At 38.5% G+C, this 19,671-nt stretch overlaps 1 protein-coding gene across 7 annotated transcripts in view; it reads left to right on the forward strand.

Annotated features, from left to right (window-relative positions):
* PPP3CA (protein phosphatase 3 catalytic subunit alpha) overlaps positions 1 to 19,671 on the forward strand; it is a 322,003-nt gene that overhangs the window by 239,352 nt on the left and 62,980 nt on the right. For all 7 annotated transcript variants that reach the window (XM_059172206.1, XM_059172188.1, XM_059172170.1 and 4 more), the window contains 3 exons: positions 6,583 to 6,694; positions 8,519 to 8,664; positions 11,474 to 11,613. In XM_059172206.1, the coding sequence (XP_059028189.1) occupies positions 6,583 to 6,694; positions 8,519 to 8,664; positions 11,474 to 11,613 (398 nt within the window). The remainder of the gene's footprint in view (positions 1 to 6,582; positions 6,695 to 8,518; positions 8,665 to 11,473; positions 11,614 to 19,671) is intronic.

Below are 19,671 nucleotides of genomic sequence, written 5' to 3' on the forward strand. Positions count from 1 at the left end.
TCTCTTAAGTTACAACTGTGTGGAATCTGCGTAAATACCTTCAAAAATTATTTGAGCGACTCTTAAATACATCTTATTCATTTAACATGCAAAGTACTCCTGTGTAAGGTTCTGAGAGTGAACGAAATAGATATTCTACTTTCCTTGAAGCTCACCTTCTTAGGGAAAGCCGAAGATTACCTGTTGGGAGTGATTATCTTTATTGGCCAAACGATGGAGTGCTATGTTAGAAAAAATTTTTAATAGCATATTTGCAATTTTGAACTACTTAATTGCCATCTTCTCAATCTAATCAAAGAAATAACACCGTTCCCTAGTAATTTACTAGTAAAGAGGAACCACTAAATCATGTGTTCCTTGAGGAACAGTTGACACATTTGGACTCCATCTTTGTCTCGCCAGCTCCTTCTTTGGATAATATTATTTCTTAATCTGGTTCATGTTTATTTACCTTTGAAATTTTACTCTGAGAGTTGAGGCTTCTGAAGCTCTGGCCTCAAATTACTTGAAGTTTCCTAAACTCTCCCTAATTAGGAGCTTTTTAGAGCTCTGTTTCCTTAAATTAAAGAACTTGAGAAGCAATAATCACTAACTTATTCTTCAGCAGATTTCTTTTGAGTCTACAATTTATTTAGATACTTGAACTATAGAATTTGCAATTTTTTAAAAAGATTTTATTTATTTGTTTATTTGACAGGAGAGATCACAAGCAGGCAGAGAGGCAGGCAGAGAGTTGGGGGGGGGCAGGCTCCCTGCTGAGCAGGGAGCCCCATGTGGGGCTAGATCCCATGACCCTGGGATCATGACCCAGGCGAAGGCAGAAGCTTTAACCCACTGAGCCACCCAGGCACCCCAAAATTTGCAATTTTGTGTGTCGTGGGCACCTTTTGGAATTCAAAGGATCAGAGATTGAACCCCGATGCTGGTGACATAGCAAATGTATCAGGACATTTGGAAGTTCTGAGATGCATATACCAGAGTTCCCATCTTCACAAACAGCTCTTTAATTAAACTGTAAGTGTCTGGGAGTACAGCTCCAGGGACTCGCCACATGTATACAGAAATAACAAAAATGTGAAGTCCTCCTCTATGAAAAGGATCCATTTTGATTAGACTGTGACCTTTGAGGGGCTTTGGTATGGCTCAGTGATATCATCATGTTTAAAATAGAACAGATGTTTCTATAAAATATATTTACTGAGAATACTTTGGGGCTCTTAATGGTGGATTAAGGAAGCTTACATTGTTTGCATGCTGAAATGCTCTTGTTGGGCTGGGATACATGAGCTCCTTTATTCCTCACAGTTCTGCAAGGAACGTGCAAATGTCTTCGTTCCGTGCGGGTGAAAACCAGAGCTCAGAGAGAGTTGCATGCATAGTAAATGACAGCGCGGGCTTGGAAGTCTGTGCTTTTCCCACTCCACCCCACGCCTTGGCCACATTCACGAGGTGAGCCACCAAAAAATGCACACATCAGTGTTGCAGAAGCTGATCCACACTTTTATATCCACTCACGCACATGCAAACAGGCACACGTGGCCCTCTCCTGCACCTCTTCAATCTGAAGGTCCAGCATGGAATACAGCATATTCTGTTTGAGTAAGACACTCTCAGTTTACAAGAGTTCCTAAAATCAGAGCTCCCTTTTCCGGCGTGGACTATCCTAACAGCTTTCAAAAGGTTCTTGATTCCTCAATAATTTAGCGCTGCCCTGCAGGTATTCTTTGGCTCTCCTCTGGGCAAAGAGGAGCCACTTATGTTTAATTTTACCAAATCAGCTTTGACGAGTAGGTTCATACAATCACTGCCGGGTAGTGTTTCCAAGCAGTAGGTAATGTGCTGTGGGCAGGACACGGAGTTCATTTCTACACCCCTCCCCACCCCTTCCCACCACCTTCTCTCTCTGCCAAGATTAGAAATCACTCCCCACAACATTAGCCTAGCTAAAACAAGCGTGCTTTTGAGTAGTGATGGAAGAGGTAATTTTGTTTGGAGTAATAATTTGTCTCACACCAAATACCATCCTCTTTCTGATGATGGCATTATGCTACCTAATCTCTTTGATCAAGCATACGTGTCTGTAGAGGTCCGCATCTGAGTGAGCTCCTCCAAGAATGCAGAGAAAAACAGAACTGCAGACGAGGCACGCCTCGCCGTTTCCTTCTGTTTGCTTGCTCGCATGCTTTTCTTAGCCAATCTGTGCGGCTCCACGCCGCAGGGCTGTGAGCTTAGCAGCGAGCCCCCACTCCTGTGCTACTTACATAAAGGTCTCAGCCCAAGCCTCAAACTCAGTTAAGCAGGAAGAGTTGTTGTGTTTATTCGCTGTGAACTCAGAGACGAAATGAACCACGGCAAGTCAGGCAGCATCCTGTGCTTCTGCATGAGAATAACAGGCAGACAGTGCAGCAAGCCGTGTTAGGTGACAGAGTGATGCCACAGACACGAGGAAGGAATTGTCTGCTGTCTCCCCGCTGCCGATGGTCTCTGTTACTGCAGGACTAGAGGCTCTGCTGCCTGTCGGCATACTTGTCAGACCAGGCAGGGAATGTCTGAGAGGAGCCGCATTTGACATTTCGGGAGTTTGGATCTTTTCCCAGCCAGTGTACATCCCTCACTTAATTGTCCCATGACTGAGAGGCGTCCCTTTTGATTGGAACATATCACAGCATGGAGAATTATTTTGGAAGGCTGCTTGATGTATATCTGAAGCTGTCTATTTGCTTTTTAACTTCCTCTTTTGCCTCTTTCTTTACTCCCCTATACAAGTTTCCAAGAATACTCATAATCAAAAGGCATAAATTACAAAAATAAATCATTGCACGACTCTTACCAGTGAACCAATTAAACTAATGAAGAAGACGGTATCCTTGGCAAAACTATATCCTTAGTGCTGCTTCATTGGGGAAGATTGATAGATTAAATAGGAGAAAACCATGTCTGTGACAGAAATTAATAAAAATATAGAGGGTGCTCAGTTGTTCATACTTTAAAACTAATTGTAAGTCATAACTGTTAAATTATTTCAAGTAGTCCTGGAAAGACCATCAAGGTCTGGTTGAAAGTCATTTGCACAAGGAATTTACATCTAGCCGTGCAAAAAGGCCAACGTAACTCGCCTCTCTGTTTCCACCTTAACCAATTAATTCAGTGAACATTTTGTTCACATTAGCCATCTCCTACCACATAGAAGAAAATAACCAATTATTTTAACTAATTTGTGTTTCCGTGCATAGTGATTGTGATACTTTTTTTTAGAAGAAACTTTCCTTTTTTTAAAAATAAAGTCCAATTATGATTTCGCTTCAGATCGACAGGTCCCCAGAATATTAGAACTTTAGATGGCAGAACAGTTGCCCGCAAGACAGTGTTGTACTTGGCGGCTCTTGCCCACCAGATGTTGAGGGTGAAGGCTGGCCCGGCTCCACTCTCCAATCCACTCTTGCCCTTTCATTTACCAGGCCACTTCTTCCATATTGGCTGCATTTGTGGTTTTAGTCAGCGCTTGGGAAGATATTTTGTTCTTGCCACAGGGGAGAAGGAAATAAAATGTGAAAACAGGATTCTTATTTTGAGGGTATGCTGAGCCAAGAATTTGGAAATTAAGTTATGTTTTCTTTCTCCTTTTCTTTTTCCTCCTCTTCTTTTCTCTTTTCTTGCTTTCCTTCAGTCCTTCCTACCTCCGGTGTTCCTGTCTTCCTTCTCATTTACAGGAAAAAGGAACTAATATTTCTTAAACTCCCATATACTAGGTGCTTTATATCCGCTAAATAACAAGGATATTAAATGTGCCGTGAATCATTAAAAAGGTAAATAAGTATGAAAAGCATATCATAAAATATTTCTGTATCACTCTTTGAGATTTCAGTTAGGAAAACGCTACAGAAATTAAAACTAAAGGCGATAAAGCCATGTGCTAATGTCAAAACCGGATCTTTAACAGACAGCAAGGAGAAAATATGGGTCCTAAAAAGCGACTCCTGTAGCACTTAACAGGGGTTAGAAAATCGTGTTTTAGATTTTAGTTGGAGAGATAATAGCTTTGCTTAAGATTCTTGCAGACAAAGCCAATGCGAAGAGTTCAGAATTGTGGTTGGAATTTTAGAAATGTAATAAACATTTACAAAAGGATATTGATTGGGAAGGGCCACAAGGGAGCCTTCTGGGTGCTGAAATGTGAGTGGATTTGGTTAGTCATTTCATGAGAATATACACATATACAGACTCATTGACTGGCGTATTGAAAATATGTGCTCTTCTTCCTATATAAATTAGACTTTAATAAAAACAACAGCAAGAAAAACTTTTTTAAAAGCAGCTACAGTATGGCCAAAACATATACTCTTTCTCAATATAAAAACAGAATATATTAGATGTGGCAATTTTAGTAAATACATATAATTTTTTAAAAGATTTTATTTATCTATTTGATAGAGATCACAAGTAGAGAGGCAGGCAGAGAGAGAGGAGGAAGCAGGCTCCCTGCTGAGCAGAGAGCCCATGCTGGGCTCCATCCCAGGACCTTGAAACCATGACCTGAGCCAAAGGCCAGCCTTTAACCCACTAAGCCACCCAGGTGCCCCATAAATATAATTTTTAAAAGACTTTACATTCTCATCTTATTCCAAACTAGACATCCGAAGTTAACAACCAATATGGAAGTGTGTATGTGTATTTCTTTAGTATTAAGGTACAACTTTGTAAAGTTTAAATTGGGAATAGTTTTCTCATTGACTGTAATAATTGTTTACAAATATCTTCTCTGAAGTGCGAGACAAGTTTGAGTAACACTCCTTTTGTGAAAGCATGTCAGTGTACCCTGAAAACCAGATGTGTAACAGTCAGAGACTCATCAAGCCACCATACTACCCACTGGGATAAGAGGGAATGTGTACCATGGATGACGGATCATAATGCCTTAAGGATCATTTGTGTAGACCATTTGGTCAACTGTTCAGAAATAGTAATATTATTTGTCATGTGAACTTTAGCTAATAAGTATAACCAGAAAATGATAATTAGAAAATTAATTGAAGTAACAAATATATATGTGTGTGTGTGTGTCTGTGTATACAAAATTTGATGTCAACCCATTATTTGTTTACTCCAATTATAATTACATAGTTGGAAACAATATCTTACTTGAAAAATAAGTAATACATACTTGCCTTGATAATTAGTATTTTTCCCCAGGACGTGGACTGTATATTCAAACATAATTATTTCCACTCATTTAATAAATTGGTATATAAGCTGACAGAGGTGATTAGTCTTCACACGTATCACAACAAATGAATCGCTAGTAGCTTTTCTTGGTGGACATTATGCAGCATATTTACTTTATGTTGGAAAGCTCTTTATAAAAATGTAAATGTTTTAAATGATTTTTGGTTTCAGATTTTAGTAACCAGAATCAGGCTTGTCTCAATATTTTTGTGGTCCTCTTATCTTCTTATCCTCACTTTTAGAAGATAAACTTAATGAGGAAAAAAGGGCATACTTGTTTTCAAAGAGTGGTTTTCTCTTTCCTGTGGGCTCTTGACGAATGCCAGTGAAGGATAATGAAATTGATGGTAGTACTCCAGTATCCTGCTTATCTTAATTCACACTCCAGAATGACTGTGTCAGAGGAGGCTTATTCCAAACCTGGTGAATTCAAAGGGGACCTTCATTTTTACACAAACTGTAATACCCAAGTAATTAATTTGAGAGTTTTAAGGTATATGAAATTCTTCCTGTAGTTACTTGCAGAATGTGTAGTGAGATCTCTGGCCTTCAGTTTAATTATATTTGGATGTAAACCAAGCCAAACAGTGGGTGTAGAGGTTACTTAAAAAATAAAATCTTTAAAAAAAAAAAAAAGAAAAGAAAAAAGAAAAGAAAAGAAATCAGTCAGCCTGAGGCTGGTGGCATTGTTTACTTCCAAATTTTGTCTTGCGTTTCCTTCCCAATTTTCCTGTTTCTTTCTTTCCTTCTTTCTTTCTTTCTTTCTTTCTTTCCTTCTTTCTTTCTTTCTTTTTTTTTTACAATTATTTATTTATTTGACAGAGAGAAAGATCACAAGTAGGCAGAGAGGCAGGCAGAGAGAGAGGAGGAAACAGGCTCCCTGCCGAGCAGAGAATCTGATGTGGGCCTTAATCCCAGGACCCTGAGACCATGACCTAAGCTGAAGGCAGAGGCTTAACCCACTGAGCCACCCAGGCGCCCTCTCCTGTTTCTGTTATCTTTTTTTAAAATTTGTTTTATAAAGAAAGGTGTCTTTATTCATTAATTGCTAATCACGTTTCTTCTCATGCTTGTACACCAGTATATTTTGAGTATATCTTTATTCAGACTTCTTCCAATAGACCCTGTACAGTCCATTGTTTTCTTGTGGTGCATAGAAAATCAGTTTATGCATATAAACCTTGGCTTTGTACTAATATTTTCTGTTTAATTTTTAATATCCTCCTTAATAAGGTCTAGCCTTTTGGAAACTTTTGGTCATAGGCACACATTAGTTCATGTCTTCCTCATGTGTGGGCAATGGGACCCTTAAATATAATGGGAAAATGTTTATTTTTATGTTATTATTATTTTTTTCAGTGTGTGCTGTATTTGTGGGCCTTGAAAATTCTTTACCCCAAAACACTGTTTTTACTTCGTGGAAATCATGAATGTAGACATCTAACAGAGTATTTCACATTTAAACAAGAATGTAAGTATACTTCGAGCTTCTTCCTTTAATGCCGTATGTGCTAGTCAATTTAATTCATACCAAGAGCACATGATGATATCCATTGCCTAAAACTCAAAAACTTAAAAAATGATACCATTTTGTTCTGTCATTCCATATTTCTTTCTAAGCATGGACAATGAAGAGAATTCAGAATTTCTTTTTAAGTTATAAATTTTCTATATAGTGATCTGAAAGTTCAAATTAATTTTTGATGTAATTTGTCCTAAGAACCAATGATTAACTTAGTTTCTAAAAATAGCCAGAATACTACTATTCAGGGGAATAATTTTACCCTTTCATCTCAAATCACTCAAGAAAAACAGATGGAGGGCAAATTCAACTGTACCTCTTTTGGACTCAATAGATTTACTAGCCTCTAGTGGATTTTACAAAATTAGAGATGACGTCTTCCTTCAGACATAAATACTAGAAGTGAGGAGTACTTCATGTATATTCATTTTCCTCTTCTCTTAATTTTCCCTGTTGTTGAGTGAAACAAATTTCTCTCTGTCATTTAGCCCTCTATTCAGTGGAGCACAGAGACTTTTCTCAGAATATTAGCTATAAGTCAGTAAGGGAAAAGCAACGTGCAGTGATATGGAAACAACTTTAGAAAATTTCTTGCCATCTCCTTTTCTATAAGATCACTTAGGAAAATTAGCCAGCTTTACGTACTCTGTTGGTCTCCTAGTTGTTTATATATATAATTTTTGAGATACAGCTGCAGATCAATAGCAAGGATATATACAAAAGTTCTCGTCTCTGCCATATAAAAAGTTACTAAAAACTGTAAAATAGGGATGAACAACAAGAATGTAAAACAGTACATCTAAGGATTAATAATGCAGGTATAACCCGCCTTTTGAAATTATGTCTTATGTCACTTTGCTTTTATGAAAACCTACATTAGTACCTGTTATTGCTAACCAAAAGAAATCCAAAGAGAATTTTGCTTTTAGAAAGAAAGGTGAAAAACAAAAATAGTGAGGGGTCAGTGTTACACGTGCAGCAAGCACTTCTGGAGACAGCGCTCAGGCCTGAGCAATGGGTCGGTCACCATGCCCCTTCCCTGGGAACCTTGATGTGCACCTCACCATCTAGCCACCAGGGCTTTGAACTGGGTCCGTGAGCATCTGTGTTCTACCTTCATTTATTTTGTGCATCCATTACAAGTAGAATAAATGAAACAAGATGGGATCGGGAGGGAGACAAACCATAAGTGACTCTTAATCTCACAAAACAAACTGAGGGTTGCTGGGGGGAGGGGGTTGGGAGAAGGGGGGTGGGGTTATGGACATTGGGGAGGGTATGTGCTTTGGTGAGTGCTGTGAAGTGTGTAAACCTGGCGATTCACAGACCTGTACCCCTGGGGCTAATAATACATTATATGTTTATAAAAAATAAAAATTAAAAATAAAATAAAAATAAAATGCAAAAAAAAACAAAAACAAAAACAAAAAAACAAGTAGTGTCTTAGGATATCAGAAAAGCCTAAGAGGTTATTTTTTTGGATCTGAGAATGCCCCCCAGTTTTTCCGTATCAGTGAGTGATAATTGCTTCGGCTTACAGATGGCTTCGTAGGAACACTGCACTTCCAGATAGTGGCTGAAACCTGTACTCTCCCTCTTCGAAGCGTGCAACTTATTTGATCATGCTTTGCAACTTGGCAATGTGTAGTTCTATGCTAGTGGTTTGATGCTGGGAAGGAAATGTTAAAAAAAAACGAAAACTGTTTCATGGAAATTATCCTAGCTATGAAATCACGAGTCAATTATTTATTTTTTTGAATCATGTTTTAAAAGGTAAAATAAAGTATTCAGAACGCGTCTATGATGCCTGTATGGATGCCTTTGACTGCCTGCCCCTGGCTGCCCTGATGAACCAGCAGTTCCTGTGTGTCCACGGTGGTTTGTCTCCCGAGATTAACACATTAGATGATATCAGAAAAGTAAGTTTTGTTGTTTTGAAGCCTCGTCATTCTGGGCACTTCATTAATAAACTGAAAACAGGAATGTCCCTGTCTTTTTCAAGAACTTTATCCTTTTGAATTGAAGTAATTTAAAGTTGTCACGCACCTCTTCTTTGTATTCATTTTTCTTCAGGAAGAAAAATATATTTATACTTGAAAGGGTTTTTATCTCGAAAACCTCAGGGTTCCTTTTACCATGTGATATGTCACTGAAATGTATAAAGTTTGAATGCTAAAAAATAAATGCCTTTTTTCCCCCTTTGGCTGGTGTTAAGCAACCCATTGTATATTCATAGTCTATTAGAGCCAGAAAATGTTGCTTCACTCTTGGGAAAAAGAAAATATCACAAGTCGACCTTTAGAATATGTCCATATTATCATTTTTTAAAAATTATTATTTTCACGCTTAACACTTTAAAACAACAGTCTGACCAAAGCAGTTGTGATGTCCTGTGGACTGTAATGAGTGGTTAAGTGAAAGCTGATTTTTTTTGAGGTATTTTTTACTTAATTTAACATTGGCTATTAACAGTTGTGTTAGCCAGCAAAAAGATGAGTTAGCTTGAGTATGGAATTATCTTTTTCTTGAGAATATGTGATAATATGAGATAGTTTTATATAGTAGAAGAGAAAATCTTTTATATATTATTATTATTATTATTATTGGTGGGCTCAATATTCTTTGAAAAGTTCCCTGACTTTTAAAGGAAAAACTATATTTAAGGAAATGAAACATTCAAATTCTATCTTCATACTCTCAATAAGGTCCAAGTTTTCAAGTGTAAAAATAATACAGTATTTAGTTTCCCATCAGAAAGGAAATGCATGATTTTTATTTTTAAAATCAAACAGAAGTACATTAAATAAACCTTTGCTTCCTGCTCTGTGTCTTTTTTTATAAGACACCACTATCCATCTGCTTCTAGAATTCTGTAGCACACAGAGCATGGGTATTTGCTCTCTGTTGAGTACGAGAAAGACATGACACTGAACTACAGTCATGGAGTTGAAGGAGAGAGTGGTTCACTTTCTGTATGAGTTCTATAATCAGATGGACTTTCATTATATTATCTAAACTCATATCATAAATTAAGTAAATTTTAAAACTATCACCCGCTATCCCCAGTATTTGCTTTTTGACATGTTTCAGCTATTCCGTTCAATTTTCACATATGTCATTAAGCTCTTCTCTTAGCCATAAAATGATTTTTAGCTTTGCATTTTGCTCTGTGTCAGAGTTTCTGCCACCCTTACTTTATTTAATTAATTTTGTAGTTGTTTTTTTTCTTCCTGTTGGTGGTATTAATTTTGGAATGCACTTTGTAACATTTTGAGAGTTAAGTTCTATATTCTGGTTGCTGTACCAGATGTTTAGCTGGGAATTCCAAGTAATCAGAAAGACTCCCCTCCTTTGCTGTTCTATCCCTAACAAGAAGCTCTTCTTTCTTAGGAAGAAATTCTGTATTTTTATGATCAAGCATTATTTTTCTTGGATGAATTATTCCAAAAGCATAAATTATTTAAGTCTCTTAAATAAGTCTAAGTTTGCAATGAATATTTTATGGGTAACATAATGGTTGAAATATAGAGGGTCTTTGCTTATTGAAGTTTTTCATTGAGTGTTGAAAATGTGAGATATTGCCTCATTCTTTTTAGATATTAGTAAAAAATGGTGTGTAGCAAAACCATTATTTATGTCACCTTTTATGTATTGGGAAAAAGAATTTGACCAGCTGCCAGGCTTATATATCCACCTTTCCCTATGGGTTTTTGAAAAATATTAAAGTATTGAATATGAAGAATATCAGTTCTTAATAGGTTTTCACAGCTGTTTTATGCTTTTTTTTAAGAGACTATAATGTCTGCTAACTTCACCCAAGATTCTTTAATTGCAATTCAATCAGGATAAACTACAGAAAAGTGATAGTGTTATAAAATTGTTGGTGAAATGTCATTTCCAGTTATTATATTGCTCTTGCTTTCTAAATACACCTTTTAAAATTGAAATATGACCTTGCTAAACATTTATAGCTCGAAAATGGATTTCATATGAGGGTTCTGGTAAACCTATAAAGCTTAGAATTGTGAGCTGAAGAATGACCAGCAAAATTGGGGTTTATTTTACTGCCTATCATTCCTCTTGGTTTGTAACTACTAAGATAAACTACAACAGGCTTGTACTCTAATTCGAAACTAGATAGCCCCTAATAATGAATATCCAGAATGCCGTGTAACGAGTGGCTGCTCTTAAAATGAAAGCCGTTTGTTCTCCAAGTCGTATCGTTCAGTATAAACCCGATACGTTGTTCTGCATCCAGATTTCTAAGTCTCAGTTTTATGGAGGCAGTAACAGAAATTTCCCCAAAGGCAAGACAACATAAAAGCTCGTCCTCAGAAGTGAAACACAGGGTCACCTCAACTGGTAATGACTAAAATATTTAGATCAAATAAGTAAGGAGGAGGAAAAGAAAAGATAAAAAGTAAACTAGGAGACGAAAAGAGAAGCAAGGAGTAGGAATTAAAGAAACACGAGGGAGGTGAAGAGTGAGACGAAGACTGGTAATGAAGAGGCTCCTCTGGAGGAAGGAGGGAAAGCTGGAGAGGGAGAGGAAGCGTGGATGGACGGGGAGGGAGGAAGGCAGGAGAGCAAACAGCAGGAGAGGAAGAGGGCCGCCCTCACAGGGCACAGAGCTGGGGAGGCAGTCAGGGACTTCAACAGCGCTTCTACTTTCTGAATTCCAAGCTTCCAAAGATTAGTATTTTGCTCTCTATCTTCTATTTTTCTTAGTTAGACCGATTCAAAGAACCACCTGCTTATGGACCTATGTGTGACATCCTGTGGTCAGACCCCCTGGAGGATTTTGGAAATGAGAAGACTCAGGAACATTTCACTCACAACACAGTCAGGGGGTGTTCGTACTTCTACAGGTGAGGAGGGACGGCTCGCCTTTGGGAGCATACTTGGTTCATCAGTGTTCTAAGTTATCAGTTCATGGGTGGTTTGATGTGTTCATGATGTTTATGTAACTTCTCTAAGAAACAAGGCTAAATGAAAGGTTCACTTTGCAAGCCTTGTTCAGGTGGGTTCATAGCACTTGCAAAAGGAAAAGATAAATAAAACATTTGTATAAATACACAGATATAATAACAAGGAATAATAGAAAAGGCATAAAAGAGGCCTTGGTATGAGTGGTGAGGCAGCTGAAGAAGAATTTAGTAGAAAATGTGTTGTTTCAAGAACTGAAGTAAAAAATCCAATGCCAGCCTTGATTTTTTTGTTCAATTATATAATCACTTAAAACATTTTTTATTTGTTTTTGTAACTTAAATCAGGAAAATAATTTTAAATCTGTTAATAAAATGATATTGAAGTTACTCTTAAATTTTCTTAAGTTTATTAGACTTCCTGGGTAAATTAAAATTAACATAGCAATCAGGACATAGGGACCATAGTAAATTTATTTTTAGCCCTTTGACAAACCACTTTGCAATATTGTGACAGTAATTTTTATACTTGCCAGTGTAGGGGAATCTGCCCATGGTCAGTGTTTCAGATGACTTCAGAAAGAAGTTGGCGACGTTGTTGGTTTTTTGCATCCTCACGATTTTCCTGATGTCCAGCCTCTGCTTTTGATTAGTCTCTGTTCCACTGGGTGTTCTTAGCATGAGACACACAGTTGATGTGACAGTGGCCAGAATAACAAGAGAAGGAGGCTGTGGAGGAATCGAGAATGTTAAACTCTATAAGACATAATCTTTAAAGAAAACAAAACAAAACTTATAAACCTAATGTGATATGCACTGAGGTCGATGCTTAATTCCAGCCCCTGCAGTGGAGTAGCTGGAAAGGCTGGAGCAGTTGGGGGTGGGAGGAGACTCTGATACAGACGCTTGTCTTCTGTCTGGAGAGCCAGCAGCCATCAGCATCTATATAACATTGATCAGAGTTGGTTCAGTGGTGGAACATTTTGTTCCATATCTTTAAGTTTTCCTTATAGGGGGAAAAAGCTGCCTTTTATATATCTGTTGAAGTGATTGAAAAATTAGTTTGTGAACAGAAAGTCTTGTATACTGTCGAGCATCCTTCAAAGAATACTTTTTGTTATGAATATTAATAAAGCGGTTTGCTCTAAGCCTGTTCATCAGAAAGGTTACAAATCATTTCTGTGTTTTGGAAATTTGGGCTCCAGGTCAAATGAGTCTATTTTGGGTGGAAGGAAGAAGCATGGTAAAATCATTTCTGCAAAGCCTGAGGTTTCTTTTCGGTAGTTAATGTAGAAGTAGTCTTTTATTAAATATGCTAAAAGTTTTAAGGAACAAATAAATGTTGTGGACATATATCAAAGCGAAGTTTTCGATTTTTAAAATCTGGTGTTGCATCCCTCATCATACCGTGAGTGTTTAAATTACTTACTTGATACTACTGAGCTGTGCTTCAATACTATGAGAGCAAACAAAAGCCAAACCTCTTGACTTTGATGTTGAGGCACATTGCCCTGACCTTTCCTTTCGTTCATAGTATATGTAACATTCTTCTCTTAGTTTTCTGAGTCAGCTGTTGAAGGAAATAATATTCTAAATGAGGTTCTGCACAGAGCTTATATAAAGTTATGGTATTTTTCTTTTGTCAATATAGACAAAGATGTGTTTACATCAGAGATAAAGTCCATCAACTAGATAATTAGAAGATTATTCATGTTTTCACACTTTTGTTCTCAACAAAGTGGTTACTTAACTCCTCTCATTAGAGTTTCTTTAGTATCGCTGGCCATGACAAATGCTGAATATTTAAATCCATAGCCTATAGATGAATGGCAAAGGAATCTGGATTTTGTTTTATCTAAGGAGAAGAAAAAGGACAGTTTCCTTCTCTTAGAGCTTTTTGATTCTTGTCTTTAGTTCGGTGGAGGGGTCAAGGTGTCTTCTGGTGGCTGCGCTTGATAGAGCTGACCTAGAGGCACAAGAGAGAGCGATCAAATTGGTCGAGAAACTCGGTGACAATGCACCTGTTTGAGTTGTCGGCAGTGATGTTGATTGGCAACTCCTGGTTCTATTTGATGCATTTATATAGAGTCTGCATACTTAATTTGCTATGCCACCCTAGCCTCATCTAACATGGTGTCTGGGCCATGATTTAAATAAAATGAAGTTCTGCAGAAAAGGGTATCAGTAAGAAGGCATGAACGCCACCATGAGTTAGAGAAGAGAGCGTGACCGGGGAAGGAATCCTCTGCTCTGGCCCCAGTGCCACCGTCTTTGTAACCTAAGATCACAGTTTGCGAACTCACATGCCTATGACGTCCCGACAGGTACTTGAGATACTTGAAACAGGCCAAGTCTTACACTGTAAAAATTCGTGAGGCTCCTGACAAACTGAAGGTAGAAGTTTCATTTTCATGTAGACCAAACAAAGCTGTTGGCTGGATTTGGTGCTTGGGTTGGCAGTTTCTGTGTCTGCCTTGGGTGAATCACGTAAGCTTTGTGTTCTAGGTTTAGCTTACTTCAAAAGGAGTGAGTTACATCAGACCTTCTGAAGTTCCTCTAAACTCTGAGCCTTAAAGAACATCTTGACAGTCATTTTAAAAGCTTTTTTTGAAGCTGCAAATCGAGGCTCACTCAAATCACTGCCAGTCTCTTAATCACCCATCAGCCATGTGTCTGCTCATCACATGGAACCCGCCTTCCCTTCTGCAGCTGACACTCCTGCTAACCCCTTCTACCTGGAGATCCTCTGGTTCCTCCTCCTGCATCATGATTCTCCTCTAACTTGTCCAGCAGATCCCTGCCGCTTCTGCTTGGTCATCCTCCTGCATCCAACACTTTTTTTTCTTCATTTTCCCCTGGAGCCTCCTCTTCCCTTAGCTTCCCTGTAAACTGTATAGACTCTGTGGTTTGATTACCAGATCTAGCCCCTTCATCTGTTTATCTTTCCTGAGCTGGAGTTCTCTATTTCTAAGTGGCTGCTTGAAGTTTTGTCTTAGATGTCCCATGGTCACCTTAACCTCAACTCACCTTGCCTAAAAGGGCTATGGTTTACTTCCCCAGTGGGGATTCCCCTAACTTCACTATTTCTATTAATGGCTTCTATTAAGAGATATTTTCGCTTGTTCTTTTTGCATGGAAATCACTACCAATCAGTCATCATATCTTATTGACCCTAGGTGCTGCTATCACCAGCACCTAGATCACACTGCCTTCCCTTATTCCCACTCTGAGTTCAAGATTTTCATTTTTAGTTCATTGGAATCACATCTAAATTTCACAATGCCCTTCTCACTCCCTCCTCCAAGTCATATGGCTTCCTTAATGGATATCCTTTTTAGAATCCATTCACTCATTCAATTATTTAACAAACATTAGTTGAGCACCTATTATGTATGCCTTCTGTGAGGCTTTATAGATACTCAGAGTCCTGCCTTTGAGGGTAAGTGCCTCTGAGTGGCAAAGACCCATACGCTATGACAAATAAAATTCAAGGTGAGAAATGCTATGAGAAATATGGAGATTATCACAGACACACACATACACAGCTATACAGAGTTGGGGGGCCGAACCCAAACAGGTGTGGATTGGAATTTAAGGCACAAGTCATGGTAGAAGTGTTATTAGATCTGAGCTTTAAAGGATGAACGGAACACATCCAACCAGAGTCATCTGGGAAGGCTCTTTGCAGGCAGGGAAAGTGGTGTTCATGAAAATATGGTGGACGAGAACACATCTAGAAAAATGACGATCTGTCCCCTTTTAATTCTCATGCCCAGTTACAGTCGGCTGCCTCACTATACACTAGAGCTGAACATACATCTAACTAAGCCATTCTACTTGTATTTTTATATTCACCAGAAATGTGCATGTTTGTACCCAAAAGATTGCATATAGCAACCATATTCATAACAACCAAGAAATGGAAACAGCCCAGATATCTATTTAATAGAATGAATAATAAATTGTATATCTACATACCCAAGTACAGCAAATGAGAAGGGGTTCACCAAAGCTGCACATAATGATACGGGTGAATGCCACAAGGATAGTGATGAGTGGAGGAAGCCTGATACTAGAGCTCATGTTGATAATAGCATTGAAATAAGAGTTTAACGTGACAGAAAGCTAATCTGTAGTATTCAAAGCCAGAGTGGCCATGACTCTTAGTGAGGAGGTGATGGTGACTCGAAGGAGCTATGGAGGGTGCTGGGATTCAGGCCATGCACATTCTGTGATTTGATCTGAGTGTTAGTTACAAGGGGAAGATAGATCTATCCGTTGGTCCTCTTCTGGTTTGGGCAGATTTCTGTATAGATGTTATACTTCAACAAAACGTTTGCCTTAAATAAAAATTGCTCATTTGCTCCTGAGGCAGCCTGCGGTCAGGTGCAAGTGAGCACTTACACTCTGGCAGGAAGAGTTGGAGCCCTTCCAGGCTTGATACCTGGTGGGTAAAATGAAATTAGCTGGAGAACCCTGGGGCAAAGGAAAAACAAAACAAAACAGAGGAAGCCCTGGGAACAGGTACGCCTGACAGCATCCAGGAGACACTGGGACACCCCAGGGCTTAGGACCTATTGCCCAGCCCCCAGAAGCAGAGGAGGAGCTTGGCAGTCGGTCAGAGTCCTCTCTTACTGCTGGGCTGGGAGAAAGTAAGGACACCAAGGAGGCACGAGAGGCTTCCTCCCAGCCCCTCAGCAGGGGTTGTGAGCTGCCTGCCTGCCTATGCTTTGCTGAACCCCGTGAGGGAAAGAAACCTCTCCATCTCTCACCTGCTAGACTGCCCCGTTGAGACTACTCCCGCGATTGAGTGTAAGCTCTGATAAGCTGACAGATTGCTGCTAAGCATTTAGGATATGAAGACAAATACGATAATGTCCGTCTCTTAAGGCATTCAGTATTTCTGGAGAGCAGATATATACACATAATTTACACTACAACATGATGAATGGTATCTTAGACAAATATGTTATGGGATCATGGTGAATGTAGCAGTTCTCCACACCTCAGAGTGAGGCAGGTTTGAGGGGAAGGGTTTATAGGGGATAACTTAGCCAAGGCTTGGTGGAAGAGTAGGCTTTTCCAGAAGAAAAAATACTCAGTAGAAATAAAGTCATAAAAGCTATGAGGAAAGCATTTTAATAATGCTGGTTGGCTATATCTTAAAGAGACAGAAACCTGGGAGGCTTAATTCAAGGTCTAAAACATAGTTTCATATAGGAAGGAACTAAAATAAGAGAATAAACAGAATGAGTCTAATAATAATCTATTTTATCGAATGCCCAAAGAGTTTCTCTCGCATTTCTCGTGTTTCTCGTTTCTACTTCTTTACCTTTGTTCATACTCTGTCTGCATCCGTCCCTCTCCCGCTTTCATTCTAACTCCTTTCCTATCTAGTATTCCCCATAGGTCATTGCCTTTGTGATCTAATGTGAGTCACAACTAATAACTTTAACAGGGCTTAAAAAAAAAAAAAAATCCATGGATTAAATTTTAAGATCTAATTGGCTTTATTAAACAATTCATGACCTGGGCAGCGCTAAGGGGCTCTTAAGGGCTGGGCAAAATGGAAGGTTTTTATAGGAAGGAGGGTGGGTTGAGGGGTTATTAGCAAAAAAAAAGAAAGAAAGAAAGAAAGTCTTGTTTCAGGCCAGTCCCGTTGCTTTGGGCGGGGGGAAGAAGGAAGGGGGGGGGGGTCTCACACAGATTACCTCATCTGCCTGTGGTGGAGGCAGAGGGCCCATGTGACAGATTACGTCACTGAAGCACATCAGAACTTTCTGGGGAAAGTTGCAACTTCCATTAGGTTAGGTATAAAGCCCCAGATGGTGACTTGGCCTAAGTGATGCCATTTTAGGCCTATAGGTTTCTTTTTCACAACAGCTACTAACTAGACTCTGGGGTTGCTGACTCACTTCTGTGCTGCGTTCTTTCTTCCACAACATGGTAGCAGAGAGAAAATTAGGAGTTATTAAATGTCTACCACTCTCAGTCAGGCCCTAGACTAGGGAATTTACATATATTGCTAACTCATTTAATCTTTATCTCGAGTCTATGATATAACTGGCACCATCTGCATCTTTACCAGTGAGGTAATTTGGGCTCAAAGAGGTTAAGCCATTTTCCAGAGTTTACACAGGAAATTGGAATAAGAACCCAGATCTAAGGATTCCCACTATTCCATGGAAATTTCCACCTCCTTTTCTACTCAGAGGAAAGTATTCTCTAGTGCTTAAGGAGTAATCAAGTCCAAGAGGAGGGGAAAAAAAAAAAAAAATACATTTTCAGAGAGTCTAGCTTTTTCCCCAAACACAGTTTTTTGTTTGTTTGTTTGTTTGTTTTTTGCATGCTGGTAAGTGAGTATGATAAAGTTAGAAGCTGGCCTTCACCGATCTTTGCATTAAGTCTTCTTTCAAGACATGTCCAGGACACTGGGTTAAACAAAATCATACTAGGTTTGCTTGACAAGGGTACCCATGGATAGGTTTGTGAGTAGGACTGAGATCCAGCAAGTCCTGTGTTCAAAAGGAGGTCATGGGCCCATGCTTGGGCTTTCTTTCTCTTTCTTGTTGGTAGTCCTACTATCTCAGAAGCTTCACCTCATTAATGCAAAGAAACTGAAAAAAGAAAACAAAAGATCTAACAAGTGATAGAAATTTTTCAGAAAATCTCCTCAGACCAATGTACATTATTTGTTCTATAAAATCTCAATAAATGCTTTACTTTCCTACCTAGGTAATACATATTGTCAAGACAGAAACTACACCTTACACTTACCATACCACCCCTCCCTGTGCCTAATACAATCTTCTAACAAATAGAACAAGTCACCAGTCAGTCTTTGACAAATTATTGGGGAATAAATGATTTTCCAGCTTCCTCCGTGATATTAGGGGTTCTGAACCCTGCTTTCTCTATCATTCTACACATATCTTCTGTAGTGCTTTTTAGCTGGAATGCTTTTTTGTATATCATCATTTCCACTGAAAAGCATAAGAATCTTGTGAAGTTTGTTCTTTTGTTGCTTTATATTATCATAGACTTTAATGTATCCCAGGCAGGCAGTTGACCAATAATGGGAATCTAGATGATATTCAAGTGTTTTCTAAATTTATTTAGAAAAAAGTTTGTAATTCTTAGAGAGTTTGAGGATTTGATTATGTATGCCTTTAAATTTCTAAAGATTTTCATCAAAATGAGTTCCTTCCAAGTAATAATACAAGTGTTCCTCACTTAATGCTATTAACCTAGCATATTGCTGCAAGGTTAATTTTATTTTCTTCAGATTACCGTTAAAAATCAGATATATATTTCCATGAGGGAAACTTTAAACACATAAGGGTATCAAACTCAGCATGAAGAAAATATATTAAAATTATGCTTTCATAAATCTAGTATAGGTTCTAACAAAAGGAAAAAATAAATTTAAAAAGTGCTGCCAAGCCTTTTGCCCAAGGACAAAAAGTGACAAACCTAGACAAACAACCTCTGTCTTTCAGTGGTACAACAAGACAATAAACTATCTTTTTAAGGAAGTATTTCAAGGGCACGAGAAATCAATGGCTGAAAGAGATAGGGAAGGAACATTTACTGGGTGCCACCCTATGCTGTCATCCATTGGCTGGGCACTTTATAGCTAAGTATGTCCAAACGTGCTGTTTTTTAAAGACCAACCTGTGTCTCAGCAATTAAGCTTTTTTTTGTTGACACACTGATCTCAAAGATGATATACTCACCTTTTCCTAGGGTAAGAAGTCTTTGAAGACACAGGTAGGTCAGCTCTTGGTCTAGGTACCGCTACGGACATATTTCCATGTGCATAGGCTGGGCCATCTTCTCCAGTCTGTAGGTTACACTAATGTTTAACAGTTACATGGTGTATTTACTGGAGTGACCTGGGACAACTAGGAAGTAAAGGCCTGATGAAGGTTTTTTTTTTTTTTTCTCTCCTTAGCAGATTGATAGAATATTCTAGAACACATATACATATGCATACAAATG

This window comes from Mustela lutreola, chromosome 1 (genome assembly GCF_030435805.1).
Source record: "Mustela lutreola isolate mMusLut2 chromosome 1, mMusLut2.pri, whole genome shotgun sequence".
Taxonomy (NCBI): Eukaryota; Metazoa; Chordata; class Mammalia; order Carnivora; family Mustelidae; genus Mustela; species Mustela lutreola.